Source organism: Salvelinus fontinalis, chromosome 2 (genome assembly GCF_029448725.1).
Source record: "Salvelinus fontinalis isolate EN_2023a chromosome 2, ASM2944872v1, whole genome shotgun sequence".
Classification (NCBI taxonomy): Eukaryota; Metazoa; Chordata; class Actinopteri; order Salmoniformes; family Salmonidae; genus Salvelinus; species Salvelinus fontinalis.
Window position 1 is genome coordinate 100470479 of NC_074666.1, and position 24821 is coordinate 100495299.

The window sequence follows — 24821 nt, forward strand, 5'->3', positions numbered from 1 at the left end:
GGGTGGGCGGGTGGGTGGGTGATTGTGTGGGTGGGTGCGAAGGGGCTTCCCTCGAATGAGACGATATCCAAGTATACACCACTATCTTCTATTTCACAAAGGATAACCAACACACACATACATACACACACACACACACACACACACACACACACACACACACACACACACACACACACACACACACACACACACACACACACACACACACACACACACACACACACACATACAAACAAAGTGAGACTGAGACAAATGGGAAAGGTCACCTGGTTGCTAGGCGATAGAACCATCCAAGAGAGAGAGAAACAGAGAGAGAGTTAGAGAGAGAGAGATGTAGCGAGAGCTGCAGAGAGAGAGAGACGTTTGTATATTATCTACTTCACTTGCTTTGGCAATGTTAACGTGTTTCCCATGCCAATAAAGCTCCTTGAATTGAATTGAATTGAGAGAGAGCGAGAGGTAGAGAGAGGTAGAGAGAGGTAGAGAGAGGTAGAGAGAGGTAGAGAGAGGTAGAGAGAGGTAGAGAGAGGTAGAGAGAGGTAGAGAGAGGTAGAGAGAGAGAGATGCAGAGTGAGAGACCGATGCTGTAATGTAGATACCTCATAGAGTTGGCTTAACTAACGTTGGACCAGAACCAGCCCTTCATCATTACATTATACAGTACATAATGATGATGTCATGTAGATACTTCATAGAGTTGGCTTAACTAACGTTGGACCAGAACCAGCCCTTCATCATTACATTATACAGTACATAATGATGATGTCATGTAGATACTTCATAGAGTTGGCTTAACTAACGTTGGACCAGAACCAGCCCTTCATCATTACATTATACAGTACATAATGATGATGTCATGTAGATACTTCATAGAGTTGGCTTAACTAACGTTGGACCAGAACCAGCCCTTCATCATTACATTATACAGTACATAATGATGATGTCATGTAGATACTTCATAGACTTGGCTTAACTAACGTTGGACCAGAACCAGCCCTTCATCATTACATTATACAGTACATAATGATGATGTCATGTAGATACTTCATAGAGTTGGCTTAACTAACGTTGGACCAGAACCAGCCCTTCATCATTACATTATACAGTACATAATGATGATGTCATGTAGATACTTCATAGAGTTGGCTTAACTAACGTTGGACCAGAACCAGCCCTTCATCATTACATTATACAGTACATAATGATGATGTCATGTAGATACTTCATAGAGTTGGCTTAACTAACGTTGGACCAGAACCAGCCCTTCATCATTACATTATACAGTACATAATGATGATGTCATGTAGATACTTCATAGAGTTGGCTTAACTAACGTTGGACCAGAACCAGCCCTTCATCATTACATTATACAGTACATAATGATGATGTCATGTAGATACTTCATAGAGTTGGCTTAACTAACGTTGGACCAGAACCAGCCCTTCATCATTACATTATACAGTACATAATGATGATGTCATGTAGATACTTCATAGAGTTGGCTTAACTAACGTTGGACCAGAACCAGCCCTTCATCATTACATTATACAGTACATAATGATGATGTCATGTAGATACTTCATAGAGTTGGCTTAACTAACGTTGGACCAGAGCTAGCCCTTCATCATTACATTATACAGTACATAATGATGATGTCATGTAGATACTTCATAGAGTTGGCTTAACTAACGTTGGACCAGAGCTAGCCCTTCATCATGACATCATTACATTATACAGTACATAATGATGATGTCATGTAGATACCTCATAGAGTTGGCTTAACTAACGTTGGACCAGAGCTAGCCCTTCATCATGACATCATTACATTATACAGTACATAATGATGATGTCATGTAGATACTTCATAGAGTTGGCTTAACTAACGTTGGACCAGAACCAGCCCTTCATCATTACATTATACAGTACATAATGATGATGTCATGTAGATACTTCATAGAGTTGGCTTAACTAACGTTGGACCAGAACCAGCCCTTCATCATTACATTATACAGTACATAATGATGATGTCATGTAGATACTTCATAGAGTTGGCTTAACTAACGTTGGACCAGAACCAGCCCTTCATCATTACATTATACAGTACATAATGATGATGTCATGTAGATACTTCATAGAGTTGGCTTAACTAACGTTGGACCAGAACCAGCCCTTCATCATTACATTATACAGTACATAATGATGATGTCATGTAGATACTTCATAGAGTTGGCTTAACTAACGTTGGACCAGAACCAGCCCTTCATCATTACATTATACAGTACATAATGATGATGTCATGTAGATACTTCATAGAGTTGGCTTAACTAACGTTGGACCAGAACCAGCCCTTCATCATTACATTATACAGTACATAATGATGATGTCATGTAGATACTTCATAGAGTTGGCTTAACTAACGTTGGACCAGAACCAGCCCTTCATCATTACATTATACAGTACACAATGATGATGTCATGTAGATACTTCATAGAGTTGGCTTAACTAACGTTGGACCAGAACCAGCCCTTCATCATTACATTATACAGTACATAATGATGATGTCATGTAGATACTTCATAGAGTTGGCTTAACTAACGTTGGACCAGAACCAGCCCTTCATCATTACATTATACAGTACATAATGATGATGTCATGTAGATACTTCATAGAGTTGGCTTAACTAACGTTGGACCAGAGCTAGCCCTTCATCATTACATTATACAGTACATAATGATGATGTCATGTAGATACTTCATAGAGTTGGCTTAACTAACGTTGGACCAGAGCTAGCCCTTCATCATGACATCATTACATTATACAGTACATAATGATGATGTCATGTAGATACCTCATAGAGTTGGCTTAACTAACGTTGGACCAGAGCTAGCCATTCATCATGACATCATTACATTATACAGTACATAATGATGATGTCATGTAGATACCTCATAGAGTTGGCTTAACTAACGTTGGACCAGAACCAGCCCTTCATCATTACATTATACAGTACATAATGATGATGTCATGTAGATACTTCATAGAGTTGGCTTAACTAACGTTGGACCAGAACCAGCCCTTCATCATTACATTATACAGTACATAATGATGATGTCATTTAGATACTTCATAGAGTTGGCTTAACTAACGTTGGACCAGAGCTAGCCCTTCATCATTACATTATACAGTACATAATGATGATGTCATGTAGATACTTCATAGAGTTGGCTTAACTAACGTTGGACCAGAGCTAGCCCTTCATCATGACATCATTACATTATACAGTACATAATGATGATGTCATGTAGATACCTCATAGAGTTGGCTTAACTAACGTTGGACCAGAGCTAGCCCTTCATCATGACATCATTACATTATACAGTACATAATGATGATGTCATGTAGATACCTCATAGAGTTGGCTTAACTAACGTTGGACCAGAGCCAGCCCTTCATCATGACATCATTACATTATACAGTACATAATGATGATGTCATGTAGATACCTCATAGAGTTGGCTTAACTAACGTTGGACCAGAGCTAGCCCTTCATCATGACATCATTACATTATACAGTACATAATGATGATGTCATGTAGATACCTCATAGAGTTGGCTTAACTAACGTTGGACCAGAGCTAGCCCTTCATCATTACATTATACAGTACATAATGATGATGTCATGTAGATACCTCATAGAGTTGGCTTAACTAACGTTGGACCAGAGCCAGCCCTTCATCATGACATCATTACATTATACAGTACATAATGATGATGTCATGTAGATACCTCATAGAGTTGGCTTAACTAACGTTGGACCAGAGCTAGCCCTTCATCATGACATCATTACATTATACAGTACATAATGATGATGTCATGTAGATACCTCATAGAGTTGGCTTAACTAACGTTGGACCAGAGCCAGCCCTTCATCATGACATCATTACATTATACAGTACATAATGATGATGTCATGTAGATACCTCATAGAGTTGGCTTAACTAACGTTGGACCAGAGCTAGCCCTTCATCATGACATCATTACATTATACAGTACATAATGATGATGTCATGTAGATACCTCATAGAGTTGGCTTAACTAACGTTGGACCAGAGCTAGCCCTTCATCATGACATCATTACATTATACAGTACATAATGATGATGTCATGTAGATACTTCATAGAGTTGGCTTAACTAACGTTGGACCAGAGCTAGCCCTTCATCATGACATCATTACATTATACAGTACATAATGATGATGTCATGTAGATACCTCATAGAGTTGGCTTAACTAACGTTGGACCAGAGCTAGCCCTTCATCATTACATTATACAGTACATAGTGCCGCCTAGGCGGAGGTCGGTAATCCAGAGGTGGGGCAAAGGTACAGGATGGAAGGCAGGCTCAGGGTAAGGGGCAGGCAGAGTGGTTAGGCGGGCGGGATCAGGGTCAGGACAGGCAAGGGTCAAAAACCAGGAGGATGAGAAAAGAGAGACCGGGGAAAAGCAGGAGCTGAGACAAAACGCTGGTTGACTTGACAAACAAGACCAACTGGCAACAGACAAACAGAGAACACAGGTATATGTACACAGGGGATAATGGGGAAGATGGGCGACACCTGGAGGGGGGTGGAGACAATCACAAAGGCAGGTGAAACAGATCAGGGTGTGACAACAGATAATAAACAGGAACTTTCACAATGTTATCATCAGCAAACCGCTCGCCCACATAACGCCATACACGTGGTCTGCGGTTGTGAGGCCGGTTGGATGTACGGCCAAATTTTTTAAAACGACATTGGAGGCGGCTTATGGAAGAGAAATTAACATTCAATTCTCTGGCAACAGCTCTGGTGGACATTCCTGCAGTCAGCATGACAATTACACGCACCCTCAAAACTTGAGACATCTATGGTATTGAGTTGTGTAACAAAACTGCACATTTTATAGTGGCCTGTTATTGTCCCCAGCACAAGGTGCACCTGTGTAATGATTATGCTTTTTAAATCAGCTTCTTGATATGCCACACCTGTCAGGTGGATGGATTATCTTGGCTAAGGAGAAATTCTCACTAACAGGGATGTAAACAAAATTGTGCACAGAATTTGAGAGAAATAAGCTCCTTTCCCTACGCTGCTCCCTCCTCCATTCTCACTACAACCTGTTCTATATAGAGTCAAAGGATTTTCTAATGGAAAGAGGAGACCGAAATGAGAGAGAGGGAAGCTAAGGGGTAGGGATGGAGAGGGAGGGAGGTTGAGAGAGAGGGAGGGTGAGAGAGACAGAGAGGAAAGCTAAGGGGTAGGGATGGAGAGAGAGGTAGGGTGAGAGAGACAGAGAGGGAAAAGAGATGCCTGATATACCTGCATGTGATCTGCTGGTTCTCTCTGTCTGCAGCTTGTGGGTTTTTACCACAGCAGATGGAGAGAGGGAGAGAGGAGAGAGGGGGAGGGGGAGCGAGAGGGAGGGAGAGAGAGGTTATTCTATTGTTGACCCATTTTTTCAGTCTCAGTGAGAAACACTCTCCAGGGAACCAATGTCTGATCCTGTCTTCAGAGAGGGAGGGTGAGAGAGAGAGAGGAAGAGGCAGAGTGAGGGAGAGTGATAGGGAGAGGGAGAAAGTGGGAGACTATAAAGGAGAGAGCTAAAGGGTTCTCCTATGAGGACAGCCAAACCCTTTTTTCTGAGAGTGTAATGGTTGTCTGATGTGACTTTGATGTTAACTGGTAGTACCAGGAGTTACTGTTAAACTAGGTCTAGGGAGAGGCAGGGCTGTGTGTGTGTGTGTGTGTGTGTGTGTGTGTGTGTGTGTGTGTGTGTGTGTGTGTGTGTGTGTGTGTGTGTGTGTGTGTGTGTGTGTCTCCACCACAACACATCAGTGCTGTCCTTTCCCTTTATTCTCTACTGCTTCCTTCTTCCCTCTCTTCCTTTCAACACCATCACCACTCTGTTCTCTGTCCATCTCTCTCCTTTTATTTCTCATCTTCTTCCTCCTCCTCCTCCTCCCCCTCCTACTCTTCATCCCCCTCCTCCCTTGTATCCCTCCACGATAAGGCTTTTACAGCAGGGTAAAGTGTAGAGTTTAAATGTATTAAACACCCATTACTGTGCTGTATCTGTGATCAGAGGGTTCTAGAGTGGGTTCTGGTCTAAAGTAGTGCACTATATATGGAATAGGGTGCCATAGGGCCCTGGTCAAAGTAGTGCCAATTGGGACTTATATTTAATCTATAAACCCCAGACACAGAGAACAGACACAGAGACCAGACCCAGAGGACAGTCAGAGACCCAGAGGACAGTCAGAGACCCAGAGGACAGTCAGAGACCCAGAGGACAGTCAGAGACCCAGAGGACAGTCAGAGACCCAGAGGACAGTCAGAGACCCAGAGGACAGTCAGAGACCCAGAGGACAGTCAGAGACCAGACACAGAGACCAGACACAGAGAACAGACCCAGAGAACAGACCCAGAGGACAGTCAGAGACCAGACACAGAGACCAGACACAGAGACCAGACACAGAGACCAGACACAGAGACCAGACACAGAGACCAGACACAGAGACCAGACACAGAGACCAGACACAGAGACCAGACACAGAGACCAGACACAGAGACCAGACACAGAGACCAGACACAGAGACCAGACACAGAGACCAGACCCAGAGGACAGTCAGAGACCAGACACAGAGATCAGACACAGAGACCAGACACAGAGACCAGACACAGAGACCAGACACAGAGACCAGACACAGAGACCAGACACAGAGACCAGACCCAGAGGACAGTCAGAGACCCAGAGGACAGTCAGAGACCCAGTTGACAGTCAGAGACCCAGAGGACAGTCAGAGACCCAGAGGACAGTCAGAGACCCAGAGGACAGTCAGAGACCAGACACAGAGAACAGACACAGAGAACAGACCCAGAGGACAGTCAGAGACCAGACCCAGAGGACAGTCAGAGACCAGACCCAGAGGACAGTCAGAGACCAGACCCAGAGGACAGTCAGAGACCAGACCCAGAGGACAGTCAGAGACCAGACCCAGAGGACAGTCAGAGACCAGACCCAGAGGACAGTCAGAGACCAGACCCAGAGGACAGTCAGAGACCAGACCCAGAGGACAGTCAGAGACCAGACCCAGAGGACAGTCAGAGACCAGACCCAGAGGACAGTCAGAGACCAGACCCAGAGGACAGTCAGAGACCAGGCACAGAGGACAGTCAGAGACCAGACCCAGAGGACAGTCAGAGACACAGAGAACTTGAGAACAATATGGATATAATCTGCAGTTTGGCTGTTGTGTTTGAATATTGAAGTGATAATCTCATCTGTTGACCTCATGTTGTCATGGTGTTGACCAGCAGGTGACCTGGAGGCTCTGAAGAAGAAGAGTTTCACCATGAAGGAAGGAGTGGACTATAGAGTGAAGATACATTTCAAGGTAAGAGCCCTCTCCTCCTCCTCCCCTCTCCTCCTTTCTCCTGGACTACAGAGTGAAGATACACTTTAAGGTGAGAACATCTCTATCACGACTCAGGATATGATGGAGACACAGGAGTCGGATGGTTCAGTTGTCAGAATATTTATTATAACAAAGGGACAGATTAAAGGGCAGGTCGAGGTTCGTAGTCCTAGGCAGAGTCAATCAGGGCCAGGACAGGCAGACAGGTTAGAACCGGGAAGACTAGGAAACAAGAACTTGAGGAGAAACAGGAAACACGCTGGTAAGAACTAACAAACCAAGATGAACTGGCTACAGACAAACAGAAAATGCAGGTATAAATACCCAGGGGATAATGGAGGAAAATAGGAGACACCTGGTGGGGGATGGAGACAAGCACAAGACTGGTGGAACAGATCAGGGATCAATCTCCTCTCCACCTTTCTGTTCTGCTCTGTTTGGTTCTGTTCTGCTCTGCTCTGTTTGGTTCTGTTCTTCTCTGCTTTGTTTGGTTCTGTTCTGTTCTTCTCTGCTCTGTTTGGTTCTGTTCTGTTCTGCTCTTCTCTGTTTGGTTCTGTTCTGTTCTTCTCTGCTCTGTTTGGTTCTGTTCTGTTCTTCTCTGCTCTGTTTGGTTCTGTTCTGTTCTTCTCTGCTCTGTTTGGTTCTGTTCTGTTCTTCTCTGCTCTGTTTGGTTCTGTTCTGTTCTTCTCTGCTCTGTTTGGTTCTGTTCTGTTCTTCTCTGCTCTGTTTGGTTCTGTTCTGTTCTTCTCTGCTCTGTTTGGTTCTGTTCTGTTCTTCTCTGCTCTGTTTGGTTCTGTTCTTCTCTGCTCTGTTTGGTTCTGTTCTGTTCTTCTCTGCTCTCTTCTCGTCTTCTCTTTTTTATTTATTTAAATTTTATTTCACCTTTATTTAACCAGGTAGGCCAGTTGAGAACAAGTTCTCATTTACAACTGCGACCTGGCCAAGATATAGCAAAGCAGTGTGACAAAAACGAAGAGGCGAAATAATTACAATTTAGCAAATTAACACTGAAGTGACAGATGTGCAGATGATGATGTGCAAGTAGAGATACTGGGATGCAAAAGAGCAAGAAGTTAAGTAACAATATGGGGATGAGGTAGTTGGATGGGCTATTTACAGATGGGCTGTGTACAGGTGCAGTGATTGGTAAACTGCTCTGACAGCTGATGCTTAAAGTTAGAGAGGGAGATATAAGACTCCAGCTTCAGTGATTTTTGCAGTTCCTTCCAGTCATTGGCAGCAGAGAACTGGAAGGAAAGGCGGCCAAAGGAAGTGTTGGCTTTGGGGATGACCAGTGGGGCTTTGGTGACAAAACGGATGGCACTGTGATAGACTACATCCAGTTTGCTGAGTAGGGTGTTGGAGGCTATTTTGTAAATGACATCGCCAAAGTCAAGGATCGGTAGGATAGTCAGTTTTACGAGGGTATGAGGAGACGCATACAAAGCGCTCCCTCGCCCTCCATTTGGCAAATCTGACCATAATTCTATCCTCCTGATTCCTGCTTACAAGCAAACATTGAAACAGGAAGCAGCAGTGACTCGATCAATAAAAAAGTGGTCCAATGAAGCAGATGCTAAGCTACAGGACTGTTATGCTAGCATAGACTGGAATATGTTCTGAGATTCCTCCGATGGCATTGAGGAGTACACCACATCAGTCATTGGCTTCATCAATAAGTACATCGATGACATCGTCCCCACAGTGACCGTATGTACATACCCCAACCAGAAGCCATGGATTACAGGCAACATCTGCACTGAGTTAAAGGCTATAGCTTCCGCTTTCAAGGAGCGGGACTAACCCGGAAGCTTATAATAAATCCCGCAAAGCCCTCCGATGAACCATCAAACAGGCAAAGCGTCAATACAAGACTAAGATCGAGTCGTACTACACCGGCTCTGACGCTCCTCGGATGTGGCAGGGCTTGCAAACCATTACAGACTACAAAGGGAAGCACAGCCGAGAGCTGCCCAGTGACACGAGCCTACCAGATGAGCTAAACTACTTCTATGCTCGCTTCGAGGCAAATAACACTGAAATATGCATGAGAGCACGAGCTGTTCCGGAAGACTGTGTGAACACACTCTCCTCAGCCGATGTGAGTAAGACCTTTAAACAGGTCAACATTCACAAGGCCGCAGGGCCAGACGGATGCTTGCCAGTGCTGACCAACTGGCAAGTGTCTTCACTGACATTTTCAACTTCTCCCTGTTCGAGTCTGTAATACCAACATGTTTTAAGCAGATCACCATAGTCCCTGTGTCCAAGAACACTAAGGTAACCTGCCTAAATGACTACCGACCCGTAGCACTCACGTCTGTAGCCATGGAGTGCTTTAAAAGGCTGGTAATGGCTCACATCAACACCATTATCCCAGAAACCCTAGACCCACTCCACTTTGCATACCGCCCTAACAGATCCACAGATGATGCAATCTCTATTGCACTCCACACTGCCCTTTCCCACCTGGACAAAAGGAACACCTATGTGAGAATGCTATTCATTGACTACAGCTCAGCGTTCAAGCCCATAGTGCCCTCAAAGCTCATCAATAAGCTAAGGACCCTGGGACTAAACACCTCCCTCTGCAACTGGATGCTGGACTTCCTGACGTGCCATCCCCAGGTGGTAAGGGTAGGTAACAACACATCTGCAACGCTGATCCTCAACACAGGGGCCCCTCAGGGGTGTGTGCTCAGTCCCCTCCTGTACTCCCTGTTCACTCATGACTGTACGGCCAGGCACAACTCCAACACTATCATCAAGTTTGTCGATGACACAACAGTGGTAGGCCTGATCACAGGCAACGATGAGACAGCCTATAGGGAGATGGTCAGAGACCTGGCCGTGTGGTGCCAGAATAACAACCTATCCCTCAACATAATCAAGACAAAGGAGATGATTGTGGACTACAGGAAAAAGAGGACCGAGCATGCCCCCATTCTCATCGACGGGGCTGTAGTGGAGCAGGTTGAGAGCTTCAAGTTCCTTGGTCTCCACATCACCAACAAACTAACATGGTCCAAACACACCAAGACAGTCGTGAAGAGGGCACGACAAAACCTATTCCCCCTCAGGAGACTGAAAAGATTTGGCATGGGTCCTCAGATCCTCAAAAGGTTCTACACCTGCACCATCGAGAGCATTCTTACGGGTTGCATCACTGCCTGGTATGACAACTGTCCGGCCTCCGACCGCAAGGCACTACAGAGGGTAGTGTGTAAAGCCCAGTACATCACTGGGGCCAAGCTTCCTGCCATCCAGGACCTCTAAAACAGGCGGTGTCAGAGGAAGGCCCTAAAAATTGTCAGACTCCAGCAACCCTAGTCATAGACTGTTCTCTCTGCTACCGCACGGCGAGCGGTACCGGAGCGCCAAGTCTAGGTCCAAGAGGCCTTTAAACAACTTCTACCCCCAAGCCATAAAACTCCTGAACATGTAATCAAATGGCTACCCAGACTATTTGCATTGCCCCCCCCCCCCCCTCTCTTTTACACTGCTGCTACTCTCTGTTGTTATCATCTATGCATAGTCACTTTAATAACTCTACCTACGTGTACATATTACCTCAACTAACCAGTGCCCCCGCACATTGACTCTGTACCGGTACCCCCCTGTATATAGTCTCGCTATTGTTATTTTACTGCTGCTCTTTAATTACTTTTTACTTTTAATTCTTATTCTTATATCTATTTTTTTTAACTGCATTGTTGTTTAGGGGCTCGTAAGTCAACATTTCACTGTAAGGTCTACACCTGGTGTATTCAGCATTTCACTGTAAGGTCTACACCTGGTGTATTCAGCATTTCACTGTAAGGTCAACACCTGGTGTATTCAACATTTCACTGTAAGGTCAACACCTGGTGTATTCAGCATTTCACTGTAAGGTCAACACCTGGTGTATTCAACATTTCACTGTAAGGTCTACACCTGGTGTATTCAGCATTTCACTGTAAGGTCTACACCTGGTGTATTCAGCATTTCACTGTAAGGTCTACACCTGGTGTATTCAGCATTTCACTGTAAGGTCAACACCTGGTGTATTCGACATTTCACTGTAAGGTCAACACCTGGTGTATTCAGCATTTCACTGTAAGGTCTACACCTGGTGTATTCGACATTTCACTGTAAGGTCAACACCTGGTGTATTCAGCATTTCACTGTAAGGTCTACACCTGGTGTATTCGACATTTCACTGTAAGGTCAACACCTGGTGTATTCAGCATTTCACTGTAAGGTCTACACCTGGTGTATTCAGCATTTCACTGTAAGGTCTACACCTGGTGTATTCAGCATTTCACTGTAAGGTCTACACCTGGTGTATTCAGCATTTCACTGTAAGGTCTACACCTGGTGTATTCAGCATTTCACTGTAAGGTCTACACCTGGTGTATTCAACATTTCACTAAGGTCTACACCTGTTGTATTCAGCATTTCACTGTAAGGTCTACACCTGGTGTATTCAGCATTTCACTGTAAGGTCTACACCTGGTGTATTCAGCATTTCACTGTAAGGTCTACACCTGGTGTATTCAACATTTCACTGTAAGGTCTACACCTGGTGTATTCAACATTTCACTGTAAGGTCTACACCTGGTGTATTCAGCATTTCACTGTAAGGTCTACACCTGGTGTATTCAGCATTTCACTGTAAGGTCTACACCTGGTGTATTCAGCATTTCACTGTAAGGTCTACACCTGGTGTACTCAGCATTTCACTGTAAGGTTAACACCTGCTGTATTCAGCATTTCACTGTAAGGTCTACACCTGGTGTATTCAGCATTTCACTGTAAGGTCTACACCTGGTGTATTCAGCATTTCACTGTAAGGTCTACACCTGTTGTATTCAGCATTTCACTGTAAGATCTACACCTGGTGTATTCAGCATTTCACTGTAAGGTCTACACCTGTTGTATTCAGCATTTCACTGTAAGGTCTACTACCCCTGTTGTATTCAGCATTTTACTGTAAGGTATACACCTGGTGTATTCAGCATTTCACTGTAAGGTCTACACCTGGTGTATTCAGCATTTCACTGCAAGGTCTACACCTGGTGTATTCAGCATTTCCCTGCAAGGTCTACACCTGGTGTATTCAGCATTTCACTGCAAGGTCTACACCTGGTGTATTCAGCATTTCACTGTAAGGTCTACTACACCTGTTGTATTCAGCATTTCACTGTAAGGTCTACACCTGGTGTATTCAGCATTTCACTGTAAGGTCTATACCTGGTGTATTCAGCATTTCACTGCAAGGTCTACACCTGGTGTATTCAGCATTTCACTGCAAGGTCTACACCTGGTGTATTCAGCATTTCACTGCAAGGTCTACACCTGGTGTATTCAGCATTTCACTGCGAGGTCTACACCTGGTGTATTCAGCATTTCACTGCGAGGTCTACACCTGGTGTATTCAGCATTTCACTGCGAGGTCTACACCTGGTGTATTCAGCATTTCACTGTGAGGTCTACACCTGTTGTATTCAGCATTTCACTGTAAGGTCTACACCTGGTGTATTCAGCATTTCACTGTAAGGTCTACACCTGGTGTATTCAACATTTCACTGTAAGGTCTACACCTGGTGTATTCGGCGCATGTGACTAATAACATTTGATTCTATTTGAATTTTTATTAATTTATTTTTTTACCCAATTTGTTACCTAAATCCAATTACATGATGACATTTTGTGTTGATTTTAAATTAGTTGACAAATCAACCACATGTAAATAAAAACAAATAGACGTCTGTGTTCAGTCTGAAGAAGTTGTAGGTGACGTTGAAAAGTAGTGAGAAAGAAGGGAGAGTGATCTATGTTGTTCAGGCCCATTCTAATGGATGGTGACAGTGGCATGACCAGTTCTACTTGGGAATGAGAAAGATCTTAGTTGATATGACAGATTATTATGGAATCAGATGAAACTCTGAGATACTCTGGTCTAGGCTGGGATTCAAACCTATTGCACATTGCCGACAAGGCACCTTTTAAAGGCCATGATCCCGTGTTGATGGAGACTGTATTCACCAAGCAGCCCTCTCTCCCCTCCCTCAGACACACCAAGCAGCCCTCTCCCCCCCAGACTCATCAAGCAGCCCTCTCTCCCCCTCCCTCAGACACACCAAGCAGCCCTCTCCCCCTCCCCTCCCTCAGCCCTCTCTCCCCCTCCCTCAGACACACCAAGCAGCCCTCTCTCCCCCTCCCTCAGACTCACCAAGCAGCCCTCTCTCCCCTCCCTCAGACACACCAAGCAGCCCTCTCTCCCCCTCCCTCAGACTCACCAAGCAGCCCTCTCCCTCAGACTCACCAAGCAGCCCTCTCTCTCCCCTCCCTCAGACTCACCAAGCAGCCCTCTCTCCCTCAGACACACCAAGCAGCCCTCTCTCCCCCTCCCTCAGACTCACCAAGCAGCCCTCTCCCTCAGACTCACCAAGCAGCCCTCTCTCCCTCAGACTCACCAAGCAGCCCTCTCCCTCAGACTCACCAAGCAGCCCTCTCTCCCTCAGACTCACCAAGCAGCCCTCTCTCCCTCAGACTCACCAAGCAGCCCTCTCTCCCCTCCCTCAGACTCACCAAGCAGCCCTCTCTCCCTCAGACTCACCAAGCAGCCCTCTCTCCCTCAGACTCACCAAGCAGCCCTCTCCCTCAGACACACCAAGCAGCCCTCTCTCCCTCAGACTCACCAAGCAGCCCTCTCTCCCTCAGACTCACCAAGCAGCCCTCTCTCCCCTCCCTCAGACACACCAAGCAGCCCTCTCTCCCCTCCCTCAGACACACCAAGCAGCCCTCTCCCCCTCCCCTCCCTCAGCCCTCTCTCCCCCTCCCTCAGACTCACCAAGCAGCCCTCTCTCCCTCAGACTCACCAAGCAGCCCTCTCTCCCTCAGACTCACCAAGCAGCCCTCTCTCCCTCAGACACACCAAGCAGCCCTCTCCCCCTCCCCTCCCTCAGCCCTCTCTCCCCCTCCCTCAGACTCACCAAGCAGCCCTCTCTCCCTCAGACTCACCAAGCAGCCCTCTCTCCCTCAGACTCACCAAGCAGCCCTCTCCCCCTCAGACTCACCAAGCAGCCCTCTCTCCCTCAGACTCACCAAGCAGCCCTCTCTCCCTCAGACTCACCAAGCAGCCCTCTCTCCCTCAGACACACCAAGCAGCCCTCTCCCCCCCAGACACACCAAGCAGCCCTCTCTCCCTCTGACTCACCAAGCAGCCCTCTCTCCCTCAGACTCACCAAGCAGCCCTCTTTCCCTCAGACTCACCAAGCAGCCCTCTCTCCCTCAGACTCACCAAGCAGCCCTCTCTCCCTCAGACACACCAAGCAGCCCTCTCCCCCCCAGACACACCAAGCAGCCCTCTCCCCCCCAGACACACCAAGCAGCCCTCTCCCCCCCAGACACACCAAGCAGCCCTCTTTCCCCCAGACTCACCAAGCAGCCCTCTCTCCCCCAGACACACCAAGCAGCCCTCTCCCCCCCAGACACACCAAGCAGCCCTCTTTCCCCCAGACACACCAAGCAGCCCTCTCCCCCCCAGACACACCAAGCAGCCCTCTCTCCCCCAGACACACCAAGCAGCCCTCTTTCCCTCAGACTCACCAAGCAGCCCTCTCTCCCCCAGACACACCAAGCAGCCCTCTCCCCCCCAGACTCACCAAGCAGCCCTCTCCCCCCCAGACACACCAAGCAGCCCTCTCTCCCTCAGACTCACCAAGCAACCCTCTCTCCCTCAGACACACCAAGCAGCCCTCTCCCCCCCAGACACACCAAGCAGCCCTCTCTCCCCCAGACACACCAAGCAGCCCTCTTTCCCTCAGACTCACCAAGCAGCCCTCTCTCCCCCAGACACACCAAGCAGCCCTCTCTCCCCCAGACACACCAAGCAGCCCTCTCTCCCTCAGACACACCAAGCAGCCCTCTTTCCCTCAGACTCACCAAGCAACCCTCTCTCCCCCAGACACACCAAGCAGCCCTCTCCCCCCCAGACACACCAAGCAGCCCTCTTTCCCTCAGACTCACCAAGCAACCCTCTCTCCCCCAGACACACCAAGCAGCCCTCTCCCCCCCAGACACACCAAGCAGCCCTCTTTCCCTCAGACTCACCAAGCAGCCCTCTCTCCCCCAGACACACCAAGCAGCCCTCTCCCCCCCAGACTCACCAAGCAGCCCTCTCCCCCCCAGACTCACCAAGCAGCCCTCTCTCCCCCAGACACACCAAGCAGCCCTCTCCCCCCCAGACACACCAAGCAGCCCTCTTTCCCTCAGACACACCAAGCAGCCCTCTCCCCCCCAGACACACCAAGCAGCCCTCTCCCCCCCAGACACACCAAGCAGCCCTCTTTCCCCCAGACACACCAAGCAGCCCTCTCCCCCCCAGACACACCAAGCAGCCCTCTCCCCCCCAGACACACCAAGCAGCCCTCTCTCCCTCAGACACACCAAGCAGCCCTCTCCCCCCCAGACACACCAAGCAGCCCTCTCCCCCCCAGACACACCAAGCAGCCCTCTCTCCCCCTCCCTCAGACACACCAAGCAGCCCTCTCCCCTTCCCCTCCCTCAGCCCTCTCTCCCCCTCCCTCAGACACATCAAGCAGCCCTCTCCCCCTCCCCTCCCTCAGCCCTCTCTCCCCCTCCCTCAGACACACCAAGCAGCCCTCTCTCCCCTCCCTCAGACTCACCAAGCAGCCCTCTCTCCCTCAGACTCACCAAGCAGCCCTCTCTCCCCTCCCTCAGACTCACCAAGTAGCCCTCTCTCCCTCAGACTCACCAAGCAGCCCTCTCTCCCTCAGACTCACCAAGCAGCCCTCTCTCCCTCAGACTCACCAACAAGCCCTCTCTCCCTCAGACTCTGCAGTGAGGACACCTGGAGGTAGAAGAGTGCAACTGCAGCTGGGGAACAGTGATGGCAGGAATAGTAGAGTAGGCCTTGGCTAAGGGCGCTACTTCAGACCAGGGCCTATAGGGCACTACTTTAGACCAGGGCCTATAGGGCTGTGCCCTGGTCAAACGTTGTGCACTGAATAGGGAGTAGGGTGTCATTTGGGACAAAGCTGTATAAAGTTGACTCTTGATGAGACTTTATATAAGAAAGCTCTCCTTTCCTCTCCTCTCCTCTCCTTCCCTCCTCTCCCCTCCTCTCCCCTCCTCCACTTTCCACTCTCCTCTCTCCCCTCCTCTCATCTCCCCTCCTCCACTCTCCTCTCTCCCCTCCTCTCATCTCCCCTCCTCTCCCCCCCCTCCTCTCTCCCCTCCTCTCCTTCCCTACTCTCTCCTCCTCCACTCTCCTCTCTCCCCTCCTCTCATCTCCACTCCTCTCATCTCCCCTCCTCTCACCTCCCCTCCCCCTCTCCTCTCTCCCCTCCTCTCATCTCCACTCCTCTCATCTCCCCTCCTCTCACCTCCCCTCCCCCTCTCCTCTCCTCCATATAAGTTCATACTGTGTTTAAATGCACTACAGATTTCCAGTCCCAATGAATTTACATTGTTTATTTATTGCTCCTGATATCTCTCCTCCCCTCCTCCTCTCCCCTTCCCTCGTCTCCTCCCCTCCTCCTCTCCCCTTCCCTCCTCTCCTCTCCAGGTTAACAGAGATATTGTGTCTGGGCTGAAGTACGTCCATCTGACCTACAGGAAAGGAATCAGAGGTAAGGAGGACCCCATTTTGTGCCAAGCTGTGGATACGCTGTGCTGTTTAGACCCATAGATCGTGTCAGTTTCTGATACATACACCTAAACCCTGGCTAGCAAGGGTGCAACTGAGCTGCCATTTTATGTGTTGTCATCGACACAAGACATCACAGTTTCCCCCACATACACTTAAAACCTGATTACCAACTGTTCAACTGAGCCGCCATTTGGTGTCTTGTCACTGACCCAAATTGTCACAGTTTCCCCCACATTCACCTAAAACCTGGCTAGCAAGTGTGCAACTGAGCGTCCATTTTGTGTCGTGCAGTGGACAAGGCGGTGTACATGGTGGGCAGCTACGGGCCGCGGGTGGAGGAGCACGAGTTCATGACCCCGGTGGAGGAGGCGCCCAAAGGCATGATTGTCAGAGGCAGCTACCACATCAAGTCCCACTTCACCGACGACGACAAGACCGACCACCTCTCCTGGGAGTGGAACCTGGGGATCAAGAAGGACTGGGACGAATAGAGAGGAGCCTCATTTCTCTCTCCCTCCTTCCCTCTCCCTGTGTCTCCACCTCTCCCTTTCCCCTTCCTTCTTACCCCTTCTCTCCCCTGTCTCCCCCACTTTCATCCCTCCTTCCCTCCCTCCATCAAGAAGGACTGGGACGAATAGAGGAGCCTCATTTCTCTCTCCCTCCTTCCCTCTCCCTGTGTCTCCACCTCTCCCTTTCCCCTTCCTTCTTACCCCTTCTCTCCCCTGTCTCCCCCACTTTCATCCCTCCTTCCCTCCCTCCATCAAGAAGGACTGGGACGAATAGAGAGGAGCCTCATTTCTCTCTCCCTCCTTCCCTCTCCCTGTGTCTCCACCTCTCCCTTTCCCCTTCCTTCTTACCCCTTCTCTCCCCTGTCTCCCCCACTTTCATCCCTCCTTCCCTCCCTCCATCAAGAAGGACTGGGATGGATAGAGACCTCATCCCTCATCTCCATGCTTCCCTCTCCCCGTGTCTCCCCTCTCCCTCCTTCTCTCCCTCTTCATTAAGAAGGACTGTCTCTCCCTCTTTCTTCCTCCCCCTTCCTCTCCCCCCTCCCTCCCTCCCTCCTCCCTCCCTCCCTCCCTCCCTCCCTCCCTCCCTCCCTCCCTCCCTCCCTCCCTCCCTCCCTCCTTCCCCTCTCCCTCCCCTCCCCCCTCCCTCCAAGGCCCACCTGTATAATAGTAAAAGACAGAGACCGGTATGAAAGGTGTAAACAGGAAGTCAGGTCAGACACGGTCTAGAACGAGACAGAGAGGATGTTGGTCATAAACCAAACCAGTATACATCATAGTAGACAACCGAACATCGTGGGCTACATCCCAAAATGCCCCCCTATTTCCTATATAGTGCACTACCCACAGGGCTCTGGTTAAAAGTAGTGCACTATGTAAGGAATAGGGGCCATTTGGGAGGCAGGGGGTATGAGCTGTAGGTGGAGATCCACTTGTCTACCTGTGATGTAATCTGATGTTCTCCACTACAGTGTGTTAACTGAAGGGGATCAGATGAAGTTAAACACGTGGGACTCACTCATACAGTGAAGTTGGAGTATGGAGATGTATTTACACCCCATAGTGTGAGAGGTACATTCTAGACGGTTATTCTAAAGTGTTCTATTCTGGAAATTGCCAGTTCAACAAGGTTTCAAGGAGCAGCCCTTTGTAATGTTAGTTATCAGTTAGAATGTTTGACAACAGTGTGTCTCATACTCCTCAACAAGTTACCATCTTCTAAGTTCTAGTTCTAGAATGACCATCTTCTAAGTTCTAGTTCTAGAATGACCATCTTCTAAGTTCTACATCTAGAATGACCATCTTCTAAGTTCTACATCTAGAATGACCATCTTCTAAGTTCTACATCTAGAATGACCATCTTCTAAGTTCTACATCTAGAATGACCATCTTCTAAGTTCTACATCTAGAATGACCATCTTCTAAGTTCTACATCTAGAATGACCATCTTCTAAGTTCTACATCTAGAATGACCATCTTCTAAGTTCTAGTTCTAGAATGTATCTATCTCAGTTTGCTCTTTACATCTGCATTTCTGTTACTGTGTCTTTCAGTTGCCTTCTGTCTCTGTTATACTTGACACACCTGAGCTGTTATTGGATTAATGTAAAACAACATGGTTTCACACTGTCTGGAGGTGTTTTACAGGGAAGATGGGTTACCATGGTAACATATCAACAGACAACTGTTGTTTTCTCAGGTTTGTCCTTATATTTGCTCTATTTTTCAATGCTGCTTGAATGTCATTTTCCCCAATGTCTGCCTCTGCCTTTGCATATTGAGAGAGTTGCTCTTTAAAAGATACGCCATTCACCATGTATCAACCATCTTCCATTAAACATCATGTGAACATCATGAGGAAACCTGTTGTCTGGCTATGATGAAGAACATGTGATTGTGATGTGTACAATATGTTCTGTAGTAGTCGCTACAGGACAAAGTCCATTGGAAGTAGCCTACACAGTGTCTTTACCTCTCTGGCAGGTAGCGGCCCTGAGACATCTCTATACAGTAGAGGGTCAACTGGGTTTGAGGTTTAGTATCTTAATGGGCGCCATGTTAGCACCCGAAGTATCATGACATGATTATTCCAGTCAGAATGTAAATTAGAATGTTATGATGGTGATTGGTTAGCCTGGGTATCAGTATGTTTGTTGCATCATGTCACTCCTTGCCACTTCTTGGCATCCAAACATGACAATGAATGGAATGATGGCACACACTGATCTGGGAGCAGCAGGTTAGACACTGATCTGGGAGCAGCAGGTTAGACACTGATCTGGGAGCAGCATGTTAGACACTGATCTGGGAGCAGCAGGTTAGACACTGATCTGGGAGCAGCAGGTTAGACACTGATCTGGGAGCAGCATGTTAGACACTGATCTGGGAGCAGCAGGTTAGACACTGATCTGGGAGCAGCAGGTTAGACACTGATCTGGGAGCAGCAGGTTAGACACTGATCTGGGAGCAGCAGGTTAGACACTGATCTGGGAGCAGCAGGTTAGACACTGATCTGGGAGCAGCAGGTTAGACACTGATCTGGGAGCAGCAGGTTAGACACTGATCTGGGAGCAGCAGGTTAGACACTGATCTGGGAGCAGCAGGTTAGACACTGATCTGGGAGCAGCAGGTTAGACACTGATCTGGGAGCAGCAGGTTAGACACTGATCTGGGAGCAGCATGTTAGACACTGATCTGGGAGCAGCAGGTTAGACACTGATCTGGGAGCAGCAGGTTAGACACTGATCTGGGAGCAGCATGTTAGACACTGATCTGGGAGCAGCATGTTAGACACTGATCTGGGAGCAGCGGGTTAGACACTGATCTGGGAGCAGCGGGTTAGACACTGATCTGGGAGCAGCAGGTTAGACACTGATCTGGGAGCAGCAGGTTAGCGTTTGGTGCCAACATGGAGGTTAGACACTGATCTGGGAGCAGCAGGTTAGACACTGATCTGGGAGCAGCAGGTTAGACACTGATCTGGGAGCAGCAGGTTAGACACTGATCTGGGAGCAGCAGGTTAGACACTGATCTGGGAGCAGCAGGTTAGCGTTTGGTGCCAACACAGAGGTTAGTTTGCTGAAGTGTAGTGTATATCTGTTGCTCAGGGTCACGGTCCCCCTTTAACACCAAGCATGAGGCCTGAAGGCATCGACTGACTCGGGAAACACACTCATCAAACAAAAAAGAACCCTGTTCCATCTATAACGTGACCCTTCTGTCCTGTAACTCAGTGGATGAGGTCTTCAAGATTTGATCGATTCTGTCCTTTCCCAAAAACGTCCTTGTCACTATTGTGTAAAGTCTTATGGTGTTGTAAGTGTTGATGATAATGATCATGATATTGATGATGCCATTCAAAATGGTGGTGAACCCAGAAGTAACTGTAATGTGGGCTTGTTGAGTGTTGCATGGTCTCAGATCTCTTCTTTAAAGACTGTTTTACTGTCACGTTGTGATTTGAAAAGAAAACCAATATGCAGATTGAAATGGGTTGGCAAGGATACCGCAGATATTTACAGGGATTATGATCAAAAATAGCTTTGTTATTATTACTGTGGCTGTGTTCCAAATGGCCCCCTATTCCCTTTATAGTGTGTTAACCTGGACCCATAGAGAGGCATTCTATTCCCTTTATAGAGTGTTAACCTAGACCCATAGAGAGTCATTCTATTCCCTTTATAGAGTGTTAACCCATAGAGAGTCATTCTATTCCCTTTATAGAGTGTTGACCTGGACCCATAGAGAGTCATTCTATTCCCTTTATAGAGTGTTAACCCATAGAGAGTCATTCTATTCCCTTTATAGTGTGTTAACCTGGACCCATAGAGAGTCATTCTGTTCCCTTTATAGTGTGTTAACCTGGACCCATAGAGAGTCATTCTATTCCCTTTATAGAGTGTTGACCTGGACCCATAGAGAGTCATTCTGTTCCCTTTATAGTGTGTTAACCTGGACCCATAGAGAGTCATTCTGTTCCCTTTATAGTGTGTTAACCTGGACCCATAGAGAGTCATTCTATTCCCTTTATAGTGTGTTAACCTGGACCCATAGAGAGTCATTCTGTTCCCTTTATAGTGTGTTAACCTGGACCCATAGAGAGTCATTCACAGGGTGATTAACAGGACAAACACAATGTTAGATTCAGATGTATACAGATGATTAGGTGTTGTCTGGTCTATACAGGGCTTTGGTTAAAAGTAGTGCACTATATAGGGAATAGGGCTCTGGTCTAAAGTAGTGCACTATATAGGCAATAGGGCTGTAGTATAAAGTAGTGCATTATATAGGGAATAGGGCTCTGGTTAAAGGTAGTGCACTATATAGGCAATAGGGCTCTGGTTAAAGGTAGTGCACTATATAGTGAATAAGGGACCATTTTGGACACAGCCTCTGTGAGTTTGGTTGGGCACAAGCCTGGGCCTGTGTGTAAAGTACTGTGAGTTTGGTTGGGCACAAGCCTGGGCCTGTGTGTAAAATACTGCTGCATCCTAAAGTGTTGGTATTCCAGCAACTTGTATCTTTTAATAAAGGTGATTTAATCAGCCACTTCCTGTCTGTCTGAACATGTGGACTTAACATCATTCCAACAAGGCACTCAAATAAGCGGACGATAGGTGAAGGGACACTATATATACAAAAGTATTTGGACACCCTTTCAAATTAGCGGATTTAGCTATTTCAGCCACACCCGTTGCTGACATGTGTATGAAATCGAACACACAGTCACGAAATCTCCATAGACACTCGGCAGTACCGTTCTGTGAGCTTGTGTGGCCTACCACATCGCGGCTGAGTCTTTGTTGCTCCTAGACTTTCCCACTTCACAATAACAGCACTTACAATTGACCGGGGCAGCTTTAGCAGGGCAGAAGTTAGACGAACTGACTTGTTGGAAAGGTGGCATCCTATGACGGTGCCACGTTGAAAGTCACTGAAGTCTTCAGTAAGGCCATTCTACTGCCAATGTTTGTCTATGGAGACTGCATGGCTGTGTGCTCGATTTTATGTGGCTGAAATAGCTGACCCCACAAATTTGAAGGTTGTGTCCACATACTGCTGTATATATAGTGTATTCCCCTGGTACATTACTCAGGTCTCACCAGTCCATTTATGCTGCTCTGGCGCCATCCTGTGGACTTCTGGGAACACAACTTCAACTCCATTACATTCGATGTATCCCACAAAGAGCCACTGAGCTGGACAAAGAGCCACTGGGCTGGAGGACAACGCAGTCTGAATCAGGTACTTATATGAATAAAGACACTGACAGGTCATATCACTGAGTCTCAGTTTAAAATCAGGGTTTAAACAGAACACAAGACATTACAAGTAAAAACATTCCTCAATTAGGTTTTATTTATTCACCAAATAAAATAAGTGAAACACAGTACAGATATAAACTGGTATCGACAGTGTTCAGGCTGGAAGACAGTACAGATATAAACTGGTATCAACAGTGTTCAGGTTGGAAGACAGTACAGATATAAACTGGTATCAACAGTGTTCAGGTTGGAAGACAGTACAGATATAAACTGGTATCAACAGTGTTCAGGCTGGAAGACAGTACAGATATAAACTGGTATCAACAGTGTTCAGGTTGGAAGACAGTACAGATATAAACTGGTATCAACAGTGTTCAGGCTGGAAGACAGTATAGATATAAACTGGTATCAACAGTGTTCAGTTTGGAAGACAGTACAGATATAAACTGGTATCAACAGTGTTCAGGCTGGAAGACAGTACAGATATAAACTGGTATCAACAGTGTTCAGGTTGGAAGACAGTACAGATATAAACTGGTATCAACAGTGTTCAGGCTGGAAGACAGTACAGATATAAACTGGTATCAACAGTGTTCAGGCTGGAAGACAGTACAGATATAAACTGGTATCAACAGTGTTCAGGCTGGAAGACAGTACAGATATAAACTGGTATCAACAGTGTTCAGGCTGGAAGACAGTACAGATATAAACTGGTATCAACAGTGTTCAGGCTGGAAGACAGAACATATGGCCTATTTATTGACTTACCTCCCTAATCTTACTATATTTGCAGACACTGTATATGGACTTTTCTATTGTGTTATTGACTGTACGTTTGTTTATTCCATGTGTAACTCCGTGCTGTTTGTGTCGTACTGCTTTGCTTTATCTTGGTCAGGTCGAAGTTGTAAATGAGAACTTGTTCTCTACTGGCCTACCTGGTTCAATAAAGGTGAAATTGTCACGACCGGCGTATAAATAATTGGACCAAGGCGCAGCGTGAGTAGAGTTCCACATTTTAATAATCGTGAAACTTCCAAAACAACAAAGATATAACGATCGTGACGCACATAGGCACTCACACAACAAAACAATATCCCACATCGCAGGTGGGAAAAAGGACAACCTGAGTATGATCCCCAATTAGAGATAACGATAATCAGCTGCCTCTAATTGGGAACCATACAACACACCAACATAGAAATATATATCCTAGAACACCCCCTAGTCACGCCCTGTCCTAAAACACCATGGAGAACCCCGAGGGCTCTCTATGGGCAGGGCGTGACAGAAATAAAAATTTTAAATGTGAGGTGTGGCAGTGGGTAGGGTGAAGGTTATCACATTGGGTAGCATGAAGGTTATCACAGTGGGTAGCGTGAAGGTTATCACAGTGGGTAGGGTGAAGGTTATCACATTGGGTAGCATGAAGGTTATCACAGTGGGTAGGGTGAAGGTTATCACAGTGGGTAGCATGAAGGTTATCACAGTGGGTAGCGTGAAGGTTATCACAGTGGGTAGGGTGAAGGTTATCACAGTGGGTAGGGTGAAGGTTATCACAGTGGGTAGGGTGAAGGTTATCACAGTGGGTAGGGTGAAGGTTATCACAGTGGGTAGGGTGAAGGTTATCACAGTGGGTAGGGTGAAGGTTATCACAGTGGGTAGGGTGAAGGTTATCACAGTGGGTAGGGTGAAGGTTATCACAGTGGGTAGGGTGAAGGTTATCACAGTGGGTAGCGTGAAGGTTATCACAGTGGGTAGGGTGAAGGTTATCACAGTGGGTAGGGTGAAGGTTATCACAGTGGGTAGGGTGAAGGTTATCATATTGGGTAGGGTGAAGGTTATCACAGTGGGTAGGGTGAAGGTTATCACAGTGGGTAGGGTGAAGGTTATCACAGTGGGTAGGGTGAAGGTTATCACAGTGGGTAGGG

General features: G+C 47.1%; 1 protein-coding gene and 1 long non-coding RNA gene across 4 annotated transcripts in view; both read left to right on the forward strand.

Moving 5' to 3' along the window:
• The window catches only part of arhgdig (Rho GDP dissociation inhibitor (GDI) gamma), a 53615-nt gene extending 35430 nt beyond the window's left edge, over positions 1–18185 (forward strand). For 2 of the 3 annotated variants that reach the window (XM_055897727.1, XM_055897713.1), the window contains exons 4-6: positions 7359–7438; positions 17034–17097; positions 17409–18185. In XM_055897727.1, the coding sequence (XP_055753702.1) occupies positions 7359–7438; positions 17034–17097; positions 17409–17608 (344 nt within the window). In that variant the 3' untranslated portion in view covers positions 17609–18185. The remainder of the gene's footprint in view (positions 1–7358; positions 7439–17033; positions 17098–17408) is intronic. The other variant, XM_055897720.1, reaches the window with a different exon arrangement.
• Positions 18186–18234: 49 nt separating this feature from the next.
• LOC129833330 (uncharacterized) lies at positions 18235–22174 on the forward strand. The gene is made up of 2 exons (XR_008756060.1): positions 18235–19865; positions 20490–22174. It is a non-coding gene; the product is annotated as an uncharacterized LOC129833330 (long non-coding RNA).
• The last annotated feature ends 2647 nt before the right edge of the window (positions 22175–24821 follow it).